General features: G+C 36.1%; 1 protein-coding gene across 7 annotated transcripts in view; it reads left to right on the top strand.

Annotated features, from left to right (window-relative positions):
* Window positions 1–26,361, top strand: part of VSTM2A (V-set and transmembrane domain containing 2A) — a 193,418-nt gene that overhangs the window by 5,226 nt on the left and 161,831 nt on the right. For 2 of the 7 annotated variants that reach the window (XM_072791692.1, XM_072791698.1), the window contains exons 4-5: window positions 2,211–2,547; window positions 20,585–22,821. In XM_072791692.1, the coding sequence (XP_072647793.1) occupies window positions 2,211–2,547; window positions 20,585–20,673 (426 nt within the window). In that variant the 3' untranslated portion in view covers window positions 20,674–22,821. Of the gene's footprint in view, window positions 1–2,210; window positions 2,548–7,907; window positions 13,499–20,324; window positions 22,822–26,361 lie in introns of those variants that run through there. The other 5 variants (XM_072791693.1, XM_072791695.1, XM_072791697.1 and 2 more) reach the window with 5 other exon arrangements.

Raw genomic sequence — 26,361 nt, 5'->3', positions numbered from 1 at the left:
AATTTACTAACATACAGAATAACCCCCAGTGCCCGTCACCCATTCACTCCCACCCCCCGCCCTCCTCCCCTTCTACTACCCCTAGTTCGTTTCCCAGAGTTAGCAGTCTTTACGTTCTGTCTCCCTTTCTGATATTTCCCACACATTTCTTCTCCCTTCCCTTATATTCCCTTTCACTATTATTTATATTCCCCACATGAATCAGGAAGGCTTTTATGAAACACCGATCTGAGCTTTGCCTCCTTAAGATGCAAACGTAATGTTTCCACATTAATCCAAATGAGACCATTTTCTTTCTTTCTTTCTTTCTTTCTTTCTTTCTTTCTTTCTTTCTTTCTTTCTTTCTTTCTTTCTTTCTTTCTTTCTTTCTTCCTTTCTTCCTTTCTTCCTTTCTTCCTTTCTTCCTTTCTTCCTTTCTTCCTTTCTTCCTTTCTTCCTTTCTTCCTTTCCTTTCCTTTCCTTTCCTTTCCTTTCCTTTCCTTTCCTTTCCTTTCCTTCTTTCCTTTCCTTTCCTTTTCTTTCCTTTCCTGAGAGGGAGGGAGGGAGGGAGGGAAGAGAGAATCTTCAGCAGGCTCCACGTGCCCAGTACAGAGCCCTGAAGGGACTCAATCTTATGACCCTGAGGTGAAATCAAGAGTCATAGCTTAACTATGTGGCCAAAGCCACACAGGCGCCCCCAAATGAGACCATTTTCTAACAGCTCCCTAGATGATTTTAATGTGCTATCAATGCTGAGAATCAAAACCCAAACCCCCAAGCCTCAGTTTACTTTAATGTAAAATAATAATCATGTAAGTACTCCAACTATTTCAAACTTTTGTTAAGAGACTCAACTGAGGCTATATTTGAAACTATTAATCCCTATTCTTTTTATTTATTTTTATTTTTTTCCTATTCTTTTTATTGTGTTTGTATATTAATATGTAATTTTTCATACAAATAAATATATACCATAGTTGTGGTTCAAATATTGGAAACTATTTGTATATATGACTCTGTATGTAAAAGACAAATAAATACTCAACACGTTTTCTTACTTATGGCCATTTGAAAGTGTAAACTTCCCTCACTTCTTTTCACTATCTTTCAAAATCATGCAAATCCTTAAATCCTGAGTGTTTTAGGAAATCCATCATCCTGTCAATCATGGATAATATAAGATTTATGTAAAACCTAGCTGTTCTGATAAAGATGCTTATGAGTATACGTGTGAATATGTGTATTATGCATAACACAAAATCACATATACTTTTAATATTTACATATCATTTTGCTGTTAATCTGGCATAAAAATTATTAGAAGAAATATGAGAGCCAATTTCAATTTTGAAAATCAAACCAGTGTCTGATTGATGGCATCTCCAATTCCAGGAGCCTAAAGACACTACATTGGCCAGGGTTATGCACTCTGACCCTAAGACTCCAGGTGATCTTAATCTGTACCCCAAGCCATTCCACCCCATAACTTTTGGTAAAACTGCACCAAACAGGGATCTCTGGGTGGCACAGTGGTTTAGCGCCTGCCTTTGGCCCAGGGCGCGATCCTGGAGACCCGGGATCGAATCCCACGTCGGGCTCCCGGTGCATGGAGCCTGCTTCTCCCTCTGCCTGTGTCTCTGCGCCTCTCTCTCTCTCTGTGACTATCATAAAAAAAAAAAAAAAAAAAAAGACTGCACCAAACATTTGAGAAGACTGTTAAAGATTCAAGTCTATTTTGTTGGTACCTTTAGTGAGGCACCCTAATGTGGGGATAAAACATCCTCAAATTCTGTTGTGATCAACAGAATACTTTTGTGATCTCTCAGGGCTGTTGCCAGCAGTGAAGAAAAGAGGCTGTACAAACTCCATCCTTTACCATATTCTGTTTGTGCTTCATTTGGCTGAGCTATCCAGGCAGAGGTCAGTCTCATGGTTGGAAAGTGGCAAAACTGCTACTGGAACGTGGGAAATGGGGACCACGTGGCTACTGGAATCTGGCGCTGGCTGGATTGAACTAATTATTCCATGATTTTGTGAAGCCAGTTGTTAATGCAATGGGATAAATATGACCTTCGGATTTGACTGTTGAGAAAATAAATAGCTCTCTGACTGTGGCTATGAGGCTATTAAGACCCTTTAGTTTTCCCACATTAGCAAGCTCAGGAGCAAGTATGGGAACAAAATCATTTGATGTAGCACTTTATTATTTTTTTTTACCTGCAATTTTTCAGACAGTGAAAGTCCAAGGCAATGACATCTCTCACAAGCTTCAGATTTCCAAAGTGAGGAAAAAGGATGAAGGCTTATATGAATGCAGGGTGACAGATGCCAATTACGGAGAGCTACAGGAACACAAAGCCCAGGCCTACCTGAAAGTCAATGCCAACAGCCACGCCAGGAGGATGCAGGCCTTCGAAGCCTCGCCCATGTGGCTGCAAGATATGAAGCCTCGCAAGAATGTCTCAGCAGCCATTCCCAGCAGCATCCACAGCTCTGCCAACCAGCGAATGCACTCCACCTCCAGCCCTCAAGCGGTAGCCAAAATTCCCAAACAAAGTCCACAATCAGGTATGGAAACCCATTTTGAGCCTTTCATTTTACCACTCACAAACCTCCCCACAGGAAGATTGGTCAAGTAGGGTAGACGAATTGATGTGTGATGGTTTTAATTGAGACCTAGTTCAGTTGACATAATGATGAGATGAGGCACGGGGAGCTTGAGGCTCGCCTTCACAGAGGATGTGAGTTGCCCCCTTAATCGCTGACAGTGCTTCATATACAGGGACCTAGGAGCTGGACTTTTTTTTTTCCCCTCTGTATTTACACATTATAAGAACAGTAAATCATGTAATCTTGGTTGCATTATAAATGCATGTTCATTTTCTCTACAGATTTATGTATTGATAATGGCCCAAATTAAGAGACTTTCACTTAATCAAAATGTAAATGAAAGAGACACAACACATTTTCAGTGGCCATAGCTTTAAGGCAGGATTGTTTTCCAAGGGCTTTTGATTTTGAAGGAGAAACTTCAGCTGCCTGTGATGAAAGTGATGATGATAATGGGAGGAAGTGAGGGGGGATGAAAGGCAGTAAGTGGTGCAGAGATAAGGCAACTCCCGTAAATGTGCCTTCGATGCCAATTTAGGAGCTTAGTCACACATTTCCAAAGTCAGCTGTGCAAGTTAAAGCTGTTCTGAATAGCATTAATTTATGCAATCACTCAGCCAATGGAAACTCATTGAAGTTTTAACCTTGATGTGGGATAAAGGCTTCTTGGAATGAGCAGTACCCTGCACGACCCGTGACTGTTCTGTATTTTCTTCAAACACTTGACGTAATATTACAGGATGAAGGGAGCATAAAAATACTGATCGTTATTTAAGTTTTTCCCTTTACACTTTATCATTGAAGAATTATTGATACTACTATTGATAATAGAAAATTACGTTGCTAACATCCAAGGTCACTTTAGCCATTAAATACGAAACCTGGTCACTTCATTCGGATGATTTCAATTACCTGTGTACATACATATTTGTATATATGTATATATACAAATATTGTGTGTATATACAATATACACACAATTGAACAGCGCTTTTTCCTACTCATGCATCATGTGCTAATGGATATGATTTGTCGAAAGCTTCACTGAGGGTCCCTGGGAGTTTGCATTGCCTTTAAATGTAGGTGAGCAATTATCCCAGCATGCCTTGGTCATGGCAGTTTCTGCCAATCTGATGAATACATAGTTTAGTCTTCCAGCCTCTCCAAGGCTCAATTCGTGTGGCTTTGTTTCATTTTCATCTTTATCATCTTTTTTGTTTTTCAAGTTAAAGAATAAAACCATAGCTAGAATATATATGTATCTATATACATATAGGCATGTACATCCACATAGATATCTGTATATATATGTATATATATATCACACAGAAATAGCATCTAGAGTTAGAATTTTTATAGCCATTATTTGGTAACGACTCAGTGTTTTTGAAGACACTGTCCCCCTCTCTTTGATGCAAAAACTAAAGAAAAGGCCAGATGCTAAATGCAAAATTACAGAGTAGCCTCAGCAGACAGTTTAGGACCTTATCTGTGAGAAATCCAAATCCATGAAACTCACATTATTAGCATACATAGAACATTCCAAACTACAAATCATAAATCTGTTTCATTGATAAAATCAAATGGATTGCCTAGTCCAATGGAGGAATCTAAGCATGGAATGAAATGTTCTATTTCTAAATTATTTACTTTTAGATTAAATAATATACTCTTAAGAGTATCTATTTTAATATAGTTTTCTTAGTGTTGTGATTGGAGCTAAATGGTACAACTCTAGATATCTTCTCACATTTTTCAAATAAAAAAATCACTGCCTAATCTCACCACCAGCCTTACTTGTTGAGCAAGATGGAAGAAGGGATGCTGACTTCATGGAAGTCCGTACGCATCCAAAGCCTTCTGCCTATAACAAAGATTAATATGAAATATATCAAAATCTTTAATTTCTATTTTTTTCTGCCAATGAATACTGGAAAATATTTTCGATACAATTAATAACACTTTTTAACTTCTAGTTCAGAAGCTGGAGTGACCTAGCCACTCATTCTATACATGTGTAAGTTTCTGTACTTGCACAATTATTGCATAAAATACAATAATTTGTATTTTTGGACAGATATTTATATAGTAGATTCACTGTAATACCTATATCCTGATTTATAATTTTGCTTTATAATTTTCCAGGTTATATCCAAATAAAGCTGATTTCAATACCCATGCTTCATTTATTCACTCTCCATCCTTTCAAGAGCTTCTGTGCCAGGCACAATGATTCAAAAATGGGAGACATACTTCCTCTCCTCAAAGAGTGTACATTTTTATTTGTGACCAAACAAAATATCTGTAAATTCCATTGACCATGCCTCTTTTATTTTTCTTATTCTATTAAAGGCAAGACATGATGAGGACACAAAAATTGAAATCTTGCTTTTACAGATTAAGAGCGATAGTAGCTTTTTGTGTTTTCACTTACTACAAGGAGGCATGCTTCATCCATGGTACATAGGACACTGTGATATTAACCTGTGTTACAAAAGGCTGGTTAATCTGGCCTTTTATCTTCATGAAAGTCTTAGACTTCGTTGATTTAGGCCAAATCACTCAACTTTTATTCATAGTATTTTTCTGTCAAAGAATGCCTGTCTCTATGCTGGGAAAATATTAGCTGAAAGTTATTCAGTATATATACATAGATGTAATGTGCAAATGATCATAGAATTAACCGGTTTTCCTAAAGCAGAAATTTACATGAAAAAAAGATAGAGAAAGAGCCTCTTAGCATCTATACACCACAAGGTAAAGATTTGTCGTTTAATATAGCTAGTCTCATATTTTTTCCAGAAGTTAGTAAGCATGTGACTATCCCCTCCTACTTTAAATGGTTTATCTTTATGACATCTCCTTTTAAATTCATTTGATAATCCACAATTAAAACCAAAAGAATGAGTAAGAATGATAAAAGCAAACAGATAAACAAAACTTGGCTTTTGCAACCCCTTGTTTTCTCATCTCCAGATCTTTCAAACTTTCACCAATTTTGTGCCTCCATAACTAACATTAGAAGAAATGTCCTATAGATGTTCTGAGGAGGACAAGTTCCTGATTCTAGTGATGAGTGGTTTCGTTTCACCTTCACAGAGAACACGGAGACTACCTTGAGCCTCTCCCCTCCCCTAGTACCTCACTATACTATACCATCCTCTACTTGTGTCTTCCTGTCTCATCCTGCTTTCAGAAGCCAAAGAAACCCTCCATAGTCCACCCCTCTAGTTCCCGCTGTGTTCCTGTCTTCTTTCCCCCTCTACTGACCACCCCCCAAGCCCTGAGAATTGTCGAATCAGCCCAAATCCAGCCCCATCCGCCTCCCTCTGCTGCTAGCCACCATCTCACAGTGGGCGCCACCTCCTGCTCCCCGTCCTAGCACCTTCTTCACTGCTGGCTCTGCAGCCTCAAACCCTGTCCCCTCCCCAATCCTGAGCAGTTGCTAGGAGCCCCTGTCCTCTGGTGTCGTCTTGATTGGCTGTTAGAGTTCCACCTCTGTTTGTTGGCTTCACCCCCCAGATGCCTCTCTTAAATGTGGTCTTGTCCCATTCCCAACTCCTTTATCTAATCATCCATTGTTACGATTCCACTGCTAACTCTCAAAAAATTCCTTCACTCAGGTTTCCAATCCTGATTTCTTTCTGGAGAGCCAGAGTCGTGTTCATTATGGTCCCCCAGGACATCTCCACATATGCCTCTACCAGCACCGTGGCAGGGTAGAGACGGCTACACATGTGTTGACTGGGCACCCATTGGGATGTGGCCACTTTGACAGTAAGGGTATGAAGTCATGTTACGCAAGAAATGCAATGCCAAGTCCAGACGTAGCCTTCCTGAGGGCTGGCAGCAGCTGCTGTGGCCCCTTCGAAGCCAGGCACCAGATACAAGTGCAGCTACCTTGAGTCCACCTGACTGAGTGAAGCCCAAGCAGCCCAGCCTATAGCGCCAGCCCCCGCTGCTCTTTCAACCAGCACTGCACAGCTGAGCCCAGCCAACATTGACTCGTGAGAGAAAAAATTGTTTGAGGGTACAAGTTTTTAGGGTGGTTTGTTTCCCAGCAATATCTAGGTTGGGCCCCTAAATGCAAACACTCAAAACTGAGTTTATCTTCACTTCCTCACCAGAAAGATATGTTCTTCCTCTGGTGTTCCCAGAGTCTTTTCATGACATCATCACAATCACAGGTCTTGTGGAAACCTTGAAAACATTCATCTCTTCCTTCAGTTGCCACAATGAATTAGTCATTCAGTCCCATTGTTTCAGTCAACAGGGACTTCTTTCTCAAGATAGGCCCTCTTCACTTTCCCCATCTCTTGCAACAGCACCTAATACTTTACCTACTTAAATTCCAATGCATTAAAATAAATACATTCTAATGCCTTGAACAGATCACAACAGAGGAAGTATGAAATAATTAGTATTTCCAAGACACCATCACAAACTTTCAGGCCTAATTTCCACCCTTGTTTCTCCTGAGTTCCAAATCCTCACGCCCATAATCTTTTTAATTGGTATTTCCTCAATGTTTTCAGATTGCTGTCTTACCTCTGTGACTTTGCAAATGTGTTTTCTCTGCGTGGGTCTTTCCCTCTGAGCTGAGTTCCTACTCAAATGCAAATTCTTATATAAAGCTTCCTCAGATCCTCTTGGAATTGGTTATTTCCTCTTTCAGGGCTCGGCAGCAACTTGTTTACACTCACTTTGAAGCCATTATTGTGCATTGTAGTGTAGGAATTTTTCCTGGGGCTTTCCTCCTCTCCGGGCTGGATTCAGCCCTACATTCTGGGAAGCCTCTGTCTCAGCACAACCGGAAGGTTGGTCATCCAACAATAACTTCTAGGCTACAAACATTACAATTTGCATTTGTATCCCTCCAGGTGCCCAGAACCAGAGGAGCTCCTGTTTGCAGGAGAAAAGGAATATATAGGGACAGTAAATCTTTGTTTTCATCTTTTTTCCTTATAATTATATTTGCATAAATAGATAATCCTGCCACTATTCCAAAACTGACCCAGACTCTAAACTGTGTTTCTCAAAGTGTCGTGCACACGACCTAAGCCAGACTCAGCAGGGAGCTCGTTAAAAATTCATATTTTAAGGCTCCACCTAGCAGCTCTTGAATGAAAGTCTCTGAATCTAGGACCAGAAATAGGCATTTTTATGTGTAGCAAATTGTGAAAATCATTAGCTCTAAAAAGTTCTTATGGATGGGGAAAATAATTGTATCATTTACTAGGAGATGTGTATGCATGTGTGTGTGATGCTACAATATGTTTTCTTTTTTTAGAAACGGGTCTTTTCCCATTATTTTACAGTATTGAGATGGACTTTTGTGAAACTGTTCTCTTCACTCGTGATCAACAGCTGGCGCTTTTAAGAAAACTGGCCGTGGTTAAGGGGTGGTTATGTTTCTACGTGTGGAGTCTCTAGTCACTCGGCAGGGATGCTGATTCTCTGAACTCCAAAATATGATTATTGTGTTTTCACCATGAGGTGAACCTGAGCATTGAGAGGCAGCTGTTGCTACAGCTGGTAGAAGCCAAGAGCTCCCCGAAGCTCCTCTGCTGCTGATAACCATGGCTGCTTTCCAAAAGTGGCCAGATTTAGCAAGAATGGTCCTGAAACAGAATTCAAAGCTGGTAGGGGGAGGCAGATGAGGGGCTGAGGGTCTTGCAGGAGATTGTTTTCCTCATTTAAAAAAAAGAGGAAATGATGTGTTACATCTAGGTAGAGAGCCAATAACATAATTTAGACCTTAATGTTGATTTTGGTTTAAATGATCCAACTTGGCTGCTTACACAGGTTAAATTAATTTGATCATTGTAATTCTATCAGCTAAATGGCTGCTATGTAAATCAAGTGTCTATGAATAAGATGAAAAATAGATTTGAGGCAGTGCTTTAGATAATACAGGCCACGGAATCCGTTAGAGCTGTGTTTGAACCGGAATTAAGTAGATTAAAAGTCTATACTGGCTAAATTCACTCATAAACCATATTTAACTCATTGAAATTCAGTAACTAGCCGAGTCTATAAAACCAATGCCCAGCTATATGTTGGAAGGGCTTTTCTGTGCACGACTGGCTACATTAGGGTTCACGTGTGATTTCCAGGAGCTCTGTAATTGAGGAGACATAAAGCAGAATTGCCAATGTTGCAAGCTCTTATCTCTAAAGATTGCATGATCCTCGAGATTTCAGGAAGCTGCCAGGGGAGCTGCTATGTGGATAGATGACCAAAGGTTTGAGAAGTTGCTGGAAAGACTTAATTTTGTGGGTCAGAGTAACACATTTTCTAGAAAAGACAAGGGTCCCTTCTCCCAAGAAACACTGCTGCCACCTATAGCCTAACACGGAGCATTCATTTCAGCTGCAAGGGGGCAATGGACACAGAAACAAGGGAAGAAGGAAGGCCCTTCCCATGTCATCTCCATCACTCACACAGCTGGGCATGTCTCCCTTTCCTCATCTGTTAAATGGGAACTGTGGTATAAATTTCACCAAGTTTTGAGGATTAAATGAAATCATATACAAAGAGAGCTTGGCATTGATCAGGCCCTCAATAAATGATAACCAGCTGCTGTATTAATATGTTAAATGTTGCATATGCTTTTTTATTATTCTGATTATTATTGGGAGCAATGAGGTGCTAAGAGGAAATGATCTAAGCCACCTGGCTCTGCTGTGGTGAATATTTTCCTTACTGGGTGTGTGTAGGTGAGGGGTTAAAGAAGACTGAGTCTTCATTCCTGACTTATGTTTTATCATGTAATTTCATGATACTTGAAAAATCTTGATAAAGTATCAAGATACTTGATACTTTGAAATTTCATGATACTTGAATTTCATGATACATGGACTTTCTTTTTTACTTCTGTCACAATACCATTAACTTATGATAAATATTCCCCTATATAATGATACTAAATATATTAGCCACGAGCTGTCTTGCCCAAGGTCGTAACTAGATCTTTACTGTAAAGCATAATAAAAATTCCAAAGGGTTGTTAAGAGTTTGAACTCTGTGGCCTGAACAAATAACATGTTTTTGGAAACCACAGTTATGCATGCTGGCTGCTAACATAATTAAATTCAAGCTTTCAAAAAAGACCCTCGGAATTTTTAAAATCATACAATAATTATAGATACATCTGAAAACAAACAAGTGAGAAGAGTTAAAAGCTTAAAAAAGAGAGAAAAATAAAATGGATTTAGAACCCAAAAAACCCTTTGCTTATTTGTTGAGTTAGCTGTGTACAAAATATCTCTGAACCTCAAGAGCCATTATTCATAAAACAGTTATTAACACATAGGCCCTAAAGGCCATTTTCAGCATTAAGAGACATGATGTATTTTAAATATCAGAGTAAACTTGGCACTAGAGTAAGTTCAGCAATGGTTGGTTGCTTCTTTTTTTACCTAATGGACTTTAAAGCATATTATTAAATAACTACGATTTAAAAGGGTAATAAAGTAACATAAATATGAATAGAGATGAAAGAAAATAAGAAGAAGCCTGGAAAGCTCTAAAATTACATAAAATATTATAATATCTGGTGAGCTGAAAATATAAGAATTAAGGAGGGATTTATTTGATTAATAAGTGACAAAAGGAAACATTATAATTTACGATATATATCCAAATGAACTCAAATTAATTAAAGAGCTAAGCAGAAAAGCAAAATCAGATACAGACAGATTAGCATAAAATCAGAAGCCTGAGGCTTTGAAGATTTAAAGTTACAAAATATACAAGTGAAAATAACATCTTACTATAAGTAATTTAAAATATTTGTTTAATTAAATCCAATTTAAGTAAAAAGTGGTAACAGTAGACAAGGATATATATGTGTTTAATACTTAGGAAAAGAAGAAAATAATCTCAGGTTTATATATGTTATGATTATGTAATCCATTCCAAATGATTTGGAGATATCGAAATAAACTTAAATCAATTCTCTATTTGACAGCAAAACCCAAATAGAAAATATTTGGGGCATAATATATAATTTTCAATAGTAACAACAACAAAAACTATAAATTATCTAGTTTTTTAGAAACCATAACAAGCAGTCTAAATATGAAGACCATTAGAACACTTTGTTCAGAGAGTTTAAGTTAGACTAAATGAATGAATATGTATGTTTTTGGATGGACAATCTCAATTTTAAATATGTCAGATTTTTCAGAAGTGTTTATAGATTTGATGCAGTCTCAGTCAAAACCCTACTCTTTTTTTAAAAAAACTTGACACCTATAATTTTGGCAAAGATTTTTAGAATCCGTGTTTATCATCAAGGTTACAGTGACTCAGGCATTTTGCTATATGATGACTTGCACGGTGAATTGGTACTTCCCTTCTGGAGGAAAATTTATCTGGAGGGATCAGTCACAGAGCTTTAAATTGTGTGGCTTCTCCTGCCTGAAGACATGCTCCTGAGAGGAAATTCCCAAAAGATCAGTAGTAAAGCAGGCCCAAACCCATGAGACCCAGGGACATTTCTCACAGAGGCCTTCCCAAAATTGCAAATGCCCAAATGACCAAAAGTAAGGAAGTTGCCTAATGAATGTGTTAAAATGTAAAACCATGCAATGAATATTACATAGCTTCTAAAATTAAGTTTTAGTGAAATTAGATAAGATTCAATATATAAAAGAATGAAAAACAGAGAGTACAAAACAGTATTTTTAAATCAACCTGAGATACTTCCATAGAAAAATGATAAATATACGAAAATGTACATCAACAATCAATGTTATGATTTTTAACTATTTGATTATTTTATGTGTATAATTAACATTTATACAATGTTAATTTATTACTTTTGTTATATGGAAAAAAACACATTATTTACAATTTCCCAGATTTAACCATAGGCCAATGACAGGGGCTCCTGGGTGGCTCAGTCAATTAAGCATCTAACTCTTGATTTCAGCTCAGGTCATGATCTCGAGGTTGTCAAACCAAACCCTGCATTGGGCTCTATGCTCAGTGGACAGTCTGCTTAGGATTCTCTCTCCCTCTGTCCTACCCCTCAACATGCTCTCTCTCTTTCTCTAAAACAAACAAATCTTAAAAAAAAAAAAAAAAATGAACCAATGACAGTTCATGAGAGAGAAAATTAACAAAATATATTCAACAAATTTAAAAAGGCAAAGTAAAATAATGGATATGATTGTAGAGGTCGTGACAAATTAAAAATATGTACATATGCACATGTATGTACACATGTGTATATATACATTAAAAGTACTAGTATGAAAGTGGTATACTCAGAAATTGCTAGTAGCATTGAAATTAAGAACACTGTATTTTATTTACTGGAAGCTGGATGAAGAATGTGACCATCAAATTATTCTTTTTGTTTTTCAAACATAATGAGTGTGCTCTTGATAAATTTATTTTGATTAACCTAATCAAGCACATGTAAAGTCCATAAATTAAATATCCTGCAATCATTTTTCCTCTCAATAGTATGACTCATTCAACCCCAATTCAGAAGGAGTTCAGAGTGGTGAGCAATGGTGCAGTCATTGGGACTGTCAAGGAAAATTAGTACCTTGGAAGATTTATAAATGATAATTATGTTTTATTTAATATGTCTTTTAAAAAGTCTGAGAGAGCATTTTTGCATGAATTTAGAACTTTATATGCATAAAAAATACCAATATAGGTTAAAGTCTTAGTGCTTGAATTAAAGCAAATTGTAAAATTAGGAGTTAAAATTCCTTATTCCACAAAACTGATGACTGTGGAGCCATTGAAAAAATAAAAAGTAAGGAATCACATGAAGGTTTTTTGTTTTTGTTTATTGGTTTGTTTTTTGCCTTCATAGGAGCATTTTTAATACAGATTAAGCATGCAGTCACTGTACATTTTTAAAGGGTCTTAAGCATTGTGCAATGAGGGGGGTCTATTATGGGACTGATTTTTCTGTGTTATTTATATGTTTTATGTTATAGACACATTCTCAGCAGCATCTTCAGTCATTTGGAATATTTGAGTTTTAATTTTTCTGATTAAATACATTTATTAATTTTCTCATTTCTCTTAGCATTGTAAATGGTTAATTTGAAAAATACTATGGTTAGGGAGCAAGCAATAGAAACACAACTAAATCGAAAAAAAACCCTTTAGAATGTAACAACTCAATTTCAAACAATCTTCAAAATACTTCAAAATACAAGTATTTTGAAGCTAAAAGCTATGTCTTGATATTTTTGGTGTTATTTCAGTGTCTAGCATTGTGTTTAGCATGTAATTAGAGTTTAATAGATGTGTAAGGATTGGGTATGATGTTTTGGTTTATGTAGAGGACAAACCACATAAGATAATACCACTGCTGAGAAGATGTATGAATTCTTATGTGATTCGGTCAGTCTCTAACAACACAACCCAAACCCCCTGTGCGTTAATGCGGAAGGCACTTGGGCCGTCGTCCTTCATTACATACCATGACAACAACAATATTCATTTACTTGAAATTATATTTAATATCAAATTATGTTTAGGAAGTTTGATGAGCAGTCCTTGGCAACTGTGTACTTCTATTGTATCTGCATGTCTTGATAAAAAGGATATGGATTAAATGTATGTATATTGCTTCATCTCTGTGAGTTACTTAATTCTGATGGCTAAGGTCATTTCTGTTATGAAGATCATTTATAAAACATTCTAATTTAGATAATTTTGAAATAGCTGGATTAAGGAAAAGGGTAAAACCATTGGCTCAAATTTGGAAAATATATCGGTAAAGTCTTAAAACATTTTTCTTATGTTAAAATAAGTGTGTTTTCTGAAGCTATTTAACTGATGTTTTTCTATATCCTGTTGGCATTAGGTCCTCAAATAGTTTTTTCCTCAAAAGCAAACATTGCTGAACAATTAAAATTAATTTTTAAATGTAGGCAAATTACTGTATGAATTATGTTGATATCTTTACTTTTCAATTTATATAAGAAGATAAGTGAAAATTGAAATTGCTTATTTGCAGATTTTTTATCTTCTCTTTCCTTTACTTCTCTGTCTTCACTTTGAGTGTCTGAGTTGCCATTTCTGTAAAAATGTGAGCTGTATTTCTTTCTTTGATGAAGGATTCTTCTCTGTTGATGTTGGAGAGGGGCATCTATGACAATGTGCAGGAAGAGCGTAGGTGGAAAGAGAGATCCTTTATTTCACCAACTAGTGAGTGATTACTCAACTCTGAAAATACAACTTGCTTCCCTCTCCACTCAGTCGTCAGTACTTGTAGCTGTGGGACATGTTATATGAGCTTTTCTCACTCACTAGGGCACGCTAGTCCAGCACACTCTGATGCAGAACCATCCCACACTGTCCCCAGTTGTCCTCATTATTTCCTCCACTCCCCACACTGAACGTGCTGTTTAAGCTCTTTGAGAAATTTGCCATTGCTCGTCAACACCATCAGTGCCACAAAACCACATGTGTATATGGTCCCTGATGGAGAATTTGTGATCATTCCAACAAGATGTGGATTAATATCCACCTTTGCATTATGAATAAAGAATATGCTAATTAAAAATGAAAAAACACACACAGAAGGCATATTTAAACTCTATGAGTAAATAGTTGCAAGCCCCTGAGCAGCATTTATTCATGTCCTGGTGAATTAGTGCTAATAATACATCATTCTTATCCAGGCTTTAAAGGAGTTATCAAATGAATGTGATATTAGAAACTTCACTGTCTGGAAACATTTTGTTTTCCGCTAATTTGTATTCTTCTCCATTCCATTTTGTCAAAACAGCTCATATTTCCAAGTATTTCTAACAGGCAAAATTGAGAAAGGCTAGAGAGGTTATTGGCATGAAAAATCTCCAGAGGAGATTAGCTTGTAGATTGAAACCGAACTAGTTTTGAATCTCAGCGGCATCACCTACTAGCTGGGTAAACTCACACATGGCAGTTTCAACTGCTTAGCTCCTTAATTAGGAAAATGATGATAACTTCATGAGACCACAATCAGAGGTAAAGAAATAATAAGTGCTCAAGAAATGTTTGCTCCTCTTGTGTGTACCAAGATGAGTCTTACTTGGATGAATGAGTTGCAATGAATGTGTTGTTTTGGGATACACCACGGCCTCAGCAGGTGGGAGGAACCATCACTTTACATGCTTGTTCTCAAGTCACTGTAGAAGGTGGAAACCCTGAAATCCTGCCCGGACTAGGGTCTGGAAGATTCTGTGGTGAATGGCATATCAGCCATGCCCCTTGGCAATTAGACCATGTGTATGTGGGCACCTGCACTTTTTTTCCCCTCTCAACTACAATAAGAGGCCTTATAACTAGAACAAAGGTGTAAATTTGCTGACTAAAGGAAAGAGAAAAGGAAATTTACGCAGCTGCTGCCAACATGCCAGGGCACAATAAAATAGGCAATTTATGTATTAGGTCAAAATGAAGCACATTTCTTTTAAAAAATGGATTTCTGGAAGAAATTGGCACTGTATCCATAACAATTCTAATAAAAAGATATTCTTTTCAAAAAATTATAGGATAAAATCATCCTATTATTTGACCTTTCCCCTTAAATAGTGATTTAGTATGTGCAAACCTGAATAAAAATTGCATTAAAAGCTAGCTTAAATTTTCTCACACAGCTATTTTCATTTCGTAAAGCTGGCATCTGTAATAAAAGAGAAGTATGTCAAAGGGCCTGTCTGTTCCTAGAGCTGTAATGGACACTCCGTTCTTTATAAACTCGGCCTCCTTACAGACAAAAAAAAAAAAAAAAATTATTTGACTGTTGCTTCTTTTATTATTGGGGCATTTTCATTTTTAGATTTGTTCGGATGATAAGCCTCACTAATATTCACTTTTATAAAATAAAGACTCTGGAGTAAGACCACGGAGCCACATAGCAGGAGAGAAATTGTCATCTTCCTCGTTTCTTGTTCCTTTTGATTCCACCAGATACTCAAACAAGAAAAAGAAGAGAATTATACCCAATTGTACAGGCAGATGCCCTGAATTGATTGCTCCTTATGTTAAACCAATAAAACAGCGGTTCTCACATAGGAAATTAGCCTATCAGAAAATATTCACAGCCAAGAGAAAGTGAATACTTGAAGAGCTCTGGTAAAATTTAGATGGGATAAACTCTCCAGATAGTTGTCTGAACTCGCCACCTAGTTCTTTGAGTTCAAAACCCATATCCTCTCCTGATGCTTTTTCCTGGTAGACAAGAGCTCCGGGGGTCTTCCTCTCCCCATTGCTAACTCATGGTGGCACTTTAACAATCAACTTAACTTTCTTAGTCCTAAACTATCAAATTGAATAAAAACCTTGGGGAAAAAAAAGAATTTCTTAGAAAGAAGAGGACATGTAAGAATCATGGTGGAGACACCTTTTACCCAAATATTTAAATGAATTTGGATGAACCTTTAAGCTCCAAAAAGCCTACAATATGAAAAGTTCAAAATATTATTATGTCCTATGACATTGGGTACACTATATGGAGCAAAACGAACTTTACTTCTTACTAATGTTTAGGAAAACTCCAAGTCTGATGATGTTTTTGTATCTAGTATTTATCAATTCAGAGTTGGGGAAAAGAAACAGATCAAAGGCAATTTTTTTTTCCTCCGAAGCATATGATAGCCAGTGCATTTTCCCTGAAAAGATCACTGTGCATTCAAATAATAGCTCCACCTCTTGACTTAACAGATGTGGAGACAATGGAGCAAGGTCCTTTGCTTCAGAGAGTTTCGTAAAAAAGGCCTGTCCTCATTCTAAGTTGATCTGACTTGCATTGCTGTTTCTTCATATCTCTAGTATGTGTTCTCCGTGTGACTTAGGGTGAAGCATTCCATGTCCCTGAGTTACATTTTCCTGATTTGTACATTTACTCTACAGAACTGTTGAGGGATGAACTAAGACAATGCATGCAGATTATCTACTGCATGTTCCCTGACACAGAGTAGATGCCCATTGCATTTTGGTCATTTTGGAAGTTGATGTGAACCAGAGGGATGCCACACCGTTAAACGAGCCCAGTGCCTTCCAGCCTCATGACCCTGGGTGCAGGGAAGGAACAGCAGTGCAGATGGAACAGTTGAAAAAGGAAGGCACTAAAAGGGAGCTCAGTTCTTTCATCCGGCGGACAGATGAGCAGGGCAAAGCCGACTTTGCAGCCCAGGAAGTGCTGAGTGAAATGAGGCAGGAAGCTGCAGGACCCACGGGGCTCTCCGTGGCAGTGGTTCTCAGGATGTGCTGTCCCTGCAGCCCAGCTCCACTGCATTGCGCAGAATGCCAAAGTCTCACTCCTGTGCTGTGAGTGTTTTTGTTTTATTTTTGTTTTATTTTTAAGCAATAGATGGAATTTTTTGTTTTTTGAAATAATTATAGTAAGGATAAAATATTGGAGGCTTTTTCTTTTCTTTTTTTCTTTTTTTCATATTTCTCCTTAGCCAAACTCTCTTTCGTCATGGTCAGCCCCGTGAGAAATGCTTGCATTTCCCAATCTCAGCGAAGGTGACGTGACACTGGAAATAGCATGAGTTCTAAGAAGAGCTGAAAAGTGGAAGCTAAGTTTCTGCAGTCCTTAGACTTCTAAGAAGACTTATTAGACTTTTCCATTTGCAAAATGGAGAAAATATCTTACCTATATTACAAAGGCTTGGGGAATTATACCTGAGAGAGCACTATGAAAATCTTTAAGCATAAAAACAAATGAAAGTCATTGTTATTAAATAGAAGTCAAAGGACATCACGAAATGGCATTCTGAGTCAGAGAGAAATCTAGGTTCTATTAGGCTGCTCTCCATCTGGGCACACTACCTGTACATTTTCTTCGCGTAATTTAGATAATAGTATCTCTTCTTTCTTCCTCACAGGGAATTTTTATGTAAGGGACAAAAGTATTAAGACTCTCAAGGCATTGTTTTAGACATCCAGAGTCAGAAAAGAATTGCTAAAGTTTTTTCGGTTGCCTTTAATGAGTTTACAATGTAATCAGTGTGTTCAACTCTGAATATAATGGATTACAAGTCAATGGAGGCCTTGCTAAGGCTACTGGAGAGGCAAGGCCCATACACTGTGAAGTTCAGAGGAGAGTGAGATTACAACTGCCTGGTGGGAACACACAAAACAGAAGCAGATTATTCAAGGAAAAGAGTTGCTTAAATTCATGGTCACATTGCGTAGTTAACAGGTCACCCTGCCTGGCCTTGGGCATAAGGCGAAAGAAACCAAATAAAATAGGTGATCCAACATGATGTCTGTCATACTAATATGAAAAAAATAATAAAATAACACACAAACAGTTATGCTCAATTTAAAAAGGTAGAACAAATATGTATGTATGGGAACAAATGTAGAACAAATATGTATTTGGGATCTTAGAAATGAGAGGCAGCAGAAGAAATTCTTGCTCAGAGCTCCCAGCTGCAGTCTTGGCTTTTATTATTTCATGGAAGTAAAATGTTTCTATTGGTGAAGATAAGAATAAAGCATGATGAGTGGCCAAAGGTTGCTTTTTACAAAAAAAATAATAATAACTTTCTATAGAATAGAGTAGAACGTGTTTGATAATATTGTAATACTCAGAGTAGTGTACACCTGAATGGAAAGGACTATGATGTTTATTTGTTAAAAGAACACAGGACAAATGACAGCATTTCAGAGTCTTAGATTTCACTAGATCTGTGCGTTTACAAAGATAAAGGAGTACATATTTCCTCATTCAAGACCATAAACAGAAAGAAGAGAAAAACAATCAGTGATTTGATGATAAAATTGCTTTAGAATCTAATGTACAGGGGGAAAAAAAAGTGCTTTATAATTGTCCTGACAGAAATACATTGCATTTAATAGAAATATGCTAGGAAATGCATGTAACTAGAACAGATGAATGATTACTAGAAAAAAAAAGTACTATGTTACGGTGGCATATTGCATATCTGACGGCAGTTCAGAATTTTAGTAGCCTTAAAATACTCTTTACAGTATGCAGTTGGGTTTCTTTCTGATTATACTGCTAACGTAAATATTGTTTTAACTTGCACACGCTGGACATAGTATGATTGGAAATGTTGGATCAGAATGAAGCTAGCTGTTCCCTTCATATCTTTTTGGTAATGATGGGCTCAGGCATTTCCTATGAAGGGTTGATTATTTGTGGAAGGGACAGCATAGTACATGACCTGAACAGATGTGAGCCAATCTGCAATGCCATGCTGAAAAGGAAACCATTATTTCACAAAATATCTTTTTTGAAGAAAGAATCATTTTGCTTCTTTTATTGCTCTTAGTATTTTTTAAACATTCAATATCAGACATATTTGTGTCAAGTTAACTGCATTTGGCTATTCAAGACCATGTAATCATTTCCTTCCTTCCTTCCTTCTTCCTTCCTTCCTCCCTTCCTCCCTTCTTTCTTTTCTTTTTTTTTCTTTTCTTCTTTCTTTCTTTCTTTCTTTCTTTCTTTCTTTCTTTCTTTCTTTCTTTCTTTCTTTTCTTTCTCTTTCTTTCTTTCTTTCTTTTTTTCCTTCCTTCCTTCCTTCCTTCCTTCCTTCCTTCCTTCCTTCCTTCCTTCCTTCCTTTCTTCTATTTTCCTTTCCTTTTTTTTGATTAAATGAATCCTTGTCAAAGAATTTCTCTTTACAAGATAATAAGAATATATATTTAATTTTGGAAAGTTCAGATGCTAGTGGTTCTGTGTAGATTGTATATATTTCCCTTGCATGAACTTTGTACTGAGAGCTGCACATGACCTATACTATCACTTTTGCATTGTTGAACCTTCTACCAAGCCTGAATGAAGGCACCCTGCAGAGACTCACCATTTACTGCAGGATCTTCAGCTATTAGCTTTCTGTGAGGAGATAATGTGCTAAATATATGGCTCACTTACCAAACAAGGACAATCAACAGCAGCACTAGGGTAACCTAACCAAAACCAAACCAAACCAAAACCAAAAACAGTAATGCTAGCCTGTCAAAAGGCCATCTTAGAATCCCCAAATGTTTATTCTACAGTGATGTTTTGAGAGCATGTGTTTTTGCCTCAATTTTTATCATTGGCAATATGGACCTGAACATGATTTAGCGAAAATATTCAAAAGATTGAATTTCCTTACCCTTACCCCTTCAAACTGTTTCAACCTATCTCCAATTAAAACAAAAAATACAAAAAAGAAAGAAATTCTTTGAGCCTCATCACATTTTTGTTTTCTTTCAAACAAAGGTATTTAATGCATAATTAGTAGCTAGAGGCTTACTGGATAAGATGTATGAAGAAGAAAATATAAAAATACAATTTAGCTCTCTCCTTTACATTGCCCTCAAGCTCTCAAAAATTTCTAACTCTTGATAGCATTCATTTTTCCTTTGATTTCAAGGGTAAACAATTGAGAAAAAAAAATGCCTTAAATGCACCCGTTCCAGAACATATTCTCCAAAACAAAATGCCCTAGTGCACCCCGTCCCAGAACACATTCTCCCCACCCTTGAGAAGCCTGCTGCTCTGAGTCGGTTATACTCCTGTGGTTTTATGCTTATGCAGTAGTAAAACAGGGGATGTGTATTTTCAGTACGAATAGAGGAATAACCAAATGACTATAGTGAATGATCCTTAAAGAATTACTTGAGGGAAGAGTATTTGGATTTGTTCCTCTCAGTGTTCCCAACCATGGGATGGCAATGTTTGAAAACAGACAAAACAAGACCAACTTCCTGGGACTGAAATACTTTGTATGTGTTGTTATTTGCAGTGCATGCCAAGACATTCATGAGCACCAGAGCCAAGCTGGCGAGCTAATTAAATATATATATGTATGTGTTTAAAACAGCCTAATAAGGAGCATTGGAAATCTTCAAGATGAGCGAATATCTTATAACTTCTTCCGCAGGTGCGAGGATAGCTACAAGCCATGGACTTTCTGTCCTGCTTCTTGTTTGTGGCTTTGTGAAGGGTGCTTTGCTTTAATCTAAAGTGCTGACTTTTTTCCAATATCACTTTCTCTTCTTAAAGCAAAGAGCAAATCGCCTGTAAAATCTACGGAGCGGACAGCAAAGTTGACCCTAAACTCCAAGCACCACTCTGCACCCACTGTTCTCTAATTACCTACCCAAGGAGCACCTGCTTCCGGAAGCATAAACGAAGAAGCTATCACACGCTTTGTTCATAACATTTTCTTGGGCAAATCACTGATCTTTTATTTCAAGAAAATTAGTGTGAAGTGATAGGACATTTTCTAATAGCAAGATCTATTTTTTTTTTTTTTTCCTTTTCTTTCGGCTACTTAAAACATCTCACTGACTGCTCAGGGGTTGGCCTGAACGTCATCGGTATAGTAAATATCTACTACGGATACCACTGATTTCCTACTAAAAGACACATTATCTGCAGGAAGCAAACAGGAATCAAAAAGCTACAGAACATAAACTATCATCAAACAAAACCCCTCTTTTGGGGCAACAACAAAATCATCGACACTGCGAGTCAACAAGGAGAACGTTACTTTAAATAAGACATAATAAAAGAAAGATTTTTTTTTAATTTTCTCTTTTTTTTTTCTTGGCTTTTTTTCTCCTTTTTCTTGATTCTAGTTCTTGTTCAATGGTGGCAAGTGCTGATTACGGCCAATCCCTGTCAATCCTGGGAGGTTTATATAAATACATTTTGAGTGTTCTATATTTCAATGTATTTTGATTCATTTTGCAATTCCTGTATATGCAAACTTGACAAATTCTGTAAATTGCTTATAGTATGTGTGATATAACTTCAAAGTAGATAGACTATGACCCTCATGCAAGCTGATTTTTATCATTAAATATATAAATATATACATATAGAGATCTATATGTTGGGCCACCAACCAACCTTTTTTTAGATAAAGCATTTGTTTTTCACTTATAATTCATATATTGTGTGAATTTTGTAATGCCTTGTTTCACTTCCACAGGTTTGACAGCTGCAGATGGTTATCTGTTGCCCTCTGCTTCCTTCTGGAAAATGCATATTCAAAATTGTATTGGTCTCTGATAAACGAATTAATTTTGTTGTGTGTATGCTGTGCTGAAATTTGCTATGTTCCTTTATATACGGTGTTTATTGAGGTTTGAGGGTCTCTTGACTCTGAAGAATGTACACTCTCTGGTTTTGACAGCTATCCCTATATTATTATCATCATTATTATTTTCAAAATGCAATGTTGCTTCTAGAAAATTTGCCTTGGAGGTGAATGTGAGAAGGTGAAGTGATCACCATGATTACCTAAATTCATGGAAAAACACTTCTTGTTGTGGCTAAAAATGCTGCTTCCTTTGACCTTTATGAATTCTTGTAGCTTTGTCACTCTGTTATTTGCTGCTAATTATATTTTAATGTCTCTTAATTAAAAATTAAAATTTGGTTGTTGGCTAAATATAATATGCAAAAGATGTCTGCAAATCCCCAACTAAAGAAGATAAAATGCGTTCAAGTTTTCACTGGTTAAATGAATTATAATTTTAAATATTTCATTCTTATTTTTGGCTTTATGATAATTCAAATTATTTTATTTGGAAATTTTTTCTACTCTGGCAAAGAATGATAGGCAGAACTATTAATGTGTTCCATATATACTATGGAATAGATACAGATTGAGATAGAAATGACCTAAGTTTTCCTTCCAGAGAGATTCTAACATTTTCTTTCGTAACAAAACCAGAAGATCATCTTTGTAGGACCACCAGCTCATAGGCTAAGGTCCTAAACTGAAGCTTGAAGGCAATGAATACCTCTGCTTTTCAAAGGTAAATGCATTGATTTTCTGCTATTCAATTACAAGCAATGTGCATATTTTCATAATATCTTAACATTATCTTTGAGAAATAATGTTTCAGGCTAAAACTTCTATTGACTTCTTTTTGTCCATTTGGTTTATTATTTCAGTCTAATGAGAAAAAATAAATAAAGGATTTAATTGCGCTATTTTATTAACCTAGAAATTTATTTTCTTTCAAAATTTAATACTAAAAATGAATAAATTAATGGTAAGATAAATATTAAGTCTATCTGACCTCTAAAGATCACATACATTCAAGCGTAAATTACCGTACTGATTCAGATTCAATCATGCAGGGAAATTCCACCATATAATTTACTTTCACCGAAAGTTTAGGTCATGAGATTGGTCAACTCTAAAGCAAGACAGATATGTATCTGTATCAATGATGTTTACCATGCTCGCTCGTAATAAAGGATATATGCTGGCTTGGGAAGAATTCTCACTAGATTCATTGTGTCAGTGTCCAAAATAATGAAGTCTTCTTTGTCAGTGGGCTACCAAGAGTCTGACTAACTGGCCTCTGTGAGAGAGAAGTATCTCCAAACTTGAAAAGCTAATGTGTAACCTTAAATATTGGACAGAAGCATAAAAAACTAAAGAATCTGTCTAGTGGTTTTTACCTTGTATCCTGTGCTCCCAGGACTACTGCTCATAGGTAACCATGACTCTAAAAACAAAGATTGAAAAATAAGTTATATAACTTTCTCAATCTTGATTTCTAAGGTTATGAAATGTTTTTCAGAAGAGGAAGTAATAAAAAGTTGAAATTTCTTACCTGAATTCAAATCAATGCTTTAGTTCTTTCTTAAAGACTTACAAATTGCTTACAAATAAAACAATGTAAATGAAAACACTTGAGGATGAAATGATAATAAAAATTATCTGAACCAGGAGCTCCTGATCTGAATTAGTAAACAAGCTTGGTGGAGTTTATGAACCTACTAAAATTATATGCATATTTTTGGATATGTGTACTTTTTAAACCTTTTATTTAAATTCCAGTTAGTTGACATACAGTGTTATATTAATTTCAGGTGTAGAATTTAGTGATTCAACACTTCCATACATCACCCAGTGTTCATAACAAGTGCCCTCCTTAATCCCCATCCCCTCCCCTCTGTTCACTATCAGTTTGCTCTCTGTAGTTAAGAGTATTTCTTGGTTTGCCTCTCTTTTTTTTTCCCCTGACAATTTTGTTTTTAATATTTGTTTTGTTTCTTAAATTCCACATATTAGTAAAATCATATGGTATTTGTCTTTCTCTGACTGACTTATTTCACTTAGCATAATATTCTCTAGTTTTATCCATGTCATTGCAAATGGCAAGATTTCATTCTTTTTTATGCCTGAGTAATATTTCATTATATACATATATTCTTTATTCATTCATCAGTCAATGAACATTGGGTTATTTCCTTAATTTGGCTATTGTAGATAATCCTGCTATAAACATAGAGGATGCATGCATCCCTTTGAATCTGTATTTTTGCATCCTTTGGGTGAATAGCCTGGTAGTGCAATTGCTGGGTCATAGGGTAGCTCTATTTTTAACTTTTTGAGGAACCTCCATAGTTCTCCACAGTGGCTGCACCATTTCACATCCCCACCAACAGTGCAGGAGGTTTCCCCTTTCTCCACATCCTCAGCAACACCTGTTGTTTCTTGTTTGTTGATTTTAGCCATTCTGACAGGTATGAAGTGTGATATATGTGTATTCGTTTTATGTAGATGATACCGTCCATTCATTGATTCTAAAAGTGATTGGATTGTGATTTGCTGGCCCAAAAGAAGAATGCTTAGATGTTTTTGAGCACCTAAAAGGACCTGATTATTATTCTGAACTAATTTACCTTAGAGTTCTTAGAAGCAAGACATCTTTAAGGAAATAGTGTGCATGTATGTGTGTGTGTGTATATGTATTTGTGTACATATATATACATATATACATAAAAGAAGCATGTTTCTAAATCCAGAAAAAATTTTCTTTAAATTTCTTATATACTGCATGGAATAACAGATATGAGATGATGTTTGTTGAATTCTTAGAGCCAAAGCTAAGAACTTAAAATACAAATTTTGTGAGATATATATATCAAATAAGCAGTCTTAGTTTTGATCTTATATAAAAGACAAAATGTCTAAATATCACTTAGTAGTACTTCCTATAAGAAGGAAATAATTGCAAAAAGTAATTGTAATCTAAGATAATATATAAACTGTGATGATTGTGTCTTAGAATTAAAACTCTGAAGCTACAAAGTACACGTGCAAGTAATTTCAAACATGAGGTCCAAATAATTTTAATTTTAGAGTTTGGTTTTTTAATTTAAGGAATCTCTACACTCCACGTGGGACTCAAACTCATGACCCTGGGGTTGAGTCACATGTTCTGACTGAGACAGCCAGATGCCCCCAAAATAATTTTACTTTTAGAACTGCTGATCAATTAGGGGAGCAGTCCATCATTCAGAAAGTGTTATAAACGTCATCCTTCCTGTGATGGAATAGTTTATAAAGTCCTTTCCAGTACCTAGGGAAAGACAGATAGGAAACATCCAAACACAAGGGTATATAAAATGATAAATTCTATGAGGAAAATCCAGTAGGATGATATAAAGGAATGTGACTGGAAGTGATGGGGAAGCTGTTCAGAGAAGCCAACACTTAAGCTTGAATGACAAGAAGCTTGTCAGGGAGGATCTCAGAGAAGTTTCCAGGGAGAGGAAACAACTTGCACCAAACTCCCAGTGGGAAGTTCATCTAGGCTGGATTATGCACTAGAAAGAAGCAAAAAGTACTGTAAGTGAGGGGAGAGTGGCAGGATATGAGATCAGGTGAAGGAGAGCCAGAGAAATGAAGCAAGATAGAGGAATAGAACGGTTTGTGAAAATTCCAATGTGAGCTATTCTGAGATCCAGACACAAGCTCTCCAGACCTGACTTTTTATCATGTTTAGTTTCGCGTGTAAGCAAGACTCCTTTGGGAACAAAACTGAATCTCTAAAATAGTTAAGTGATACTTTTGTATCAGAGCTCAGGGATTTATTAGGCATGAAGAAATTTAACAACCTTTTAATGCTAATTTACAAGTGATAATTTTGAGGAGGAAAAGGAAAGCAATGAGAGAAAATTGGTACTGCTTTTAGTGTAGTACTGAAATAGTTATAAGTATAATTTGAAATAAAAACATGAGTATAAAATTGAAAGTACAGATAGGTTGAAATAAGAGACGCCTAGGCACTTGGTAAAATGTTGTAATTAAAAAGGTAAAGAGAAGGGGAAATCTCTACCTGTACAGAGAAAAAATGGTGATCCAAAAAAAAAAAAAAAAAAAAAAAGATCACAGAGTCCACCACAATACAAATCCCAGAAGACAATGGATTAAAAAGTACAGTGGGAAAAATATTGTGACAAAATAATTTTATACTTAGTTAAGTTATACTTTGATTGTTTAAGAAATAAACAAAATCATTCTGAGGTAAGCAAGGCTCATAGAAAAATTGCATATTATCTATTCTTCTTGAAGCTATGCTTACTTCCTATATGTTCCAACTAAGATAAGAATCAAATATGATATTAAAAATAAATAGGTATAATATAAACTGTCTACCACATAAGCTCTGAAATTGCGTTAAATCTAAAGAGGCATTGAAAATTTTATTGTATTTTACTGTATATAAAAAGAAACAAATTTTACAAAATAGGACTTATCCTTATTGTGTGCATGCAGTGAAATGCACTCTAATATTTTCTATTTTAGTTCTGTTTCTTTTTTGCTAACACTTGTCACAGAACATTAAATTGATTTTATAATCCAACATCTGAAAAAAAAATCCACAGGTGCATTTTATTCCAAAATTTAATATAAATAGTAAACATAAGTAAATGGTAGTATATAATATAAAACAGTAATTTAATTGAGTTGTAAACTCTTATTATATTTTTAAAAACCAGGAAGATAGAGATGACCCAAGTTA

This window comes from Canis lupus, chromosome 21, assembly GCF_048164855.1.
Source record: "Canis lupus baileyi chromosome 21, mCanLup2.hap1, whole genome shotgun sequence".
NCBI classification, from domain to species: Eukaryota; Metazoa; Chordata; class Mammalia; order Carnivora; family Canidae; genus Canis; species Canis lupus.
This window is presented reverse-complemented; position numbering and strand designations above follow the sequence as displayed.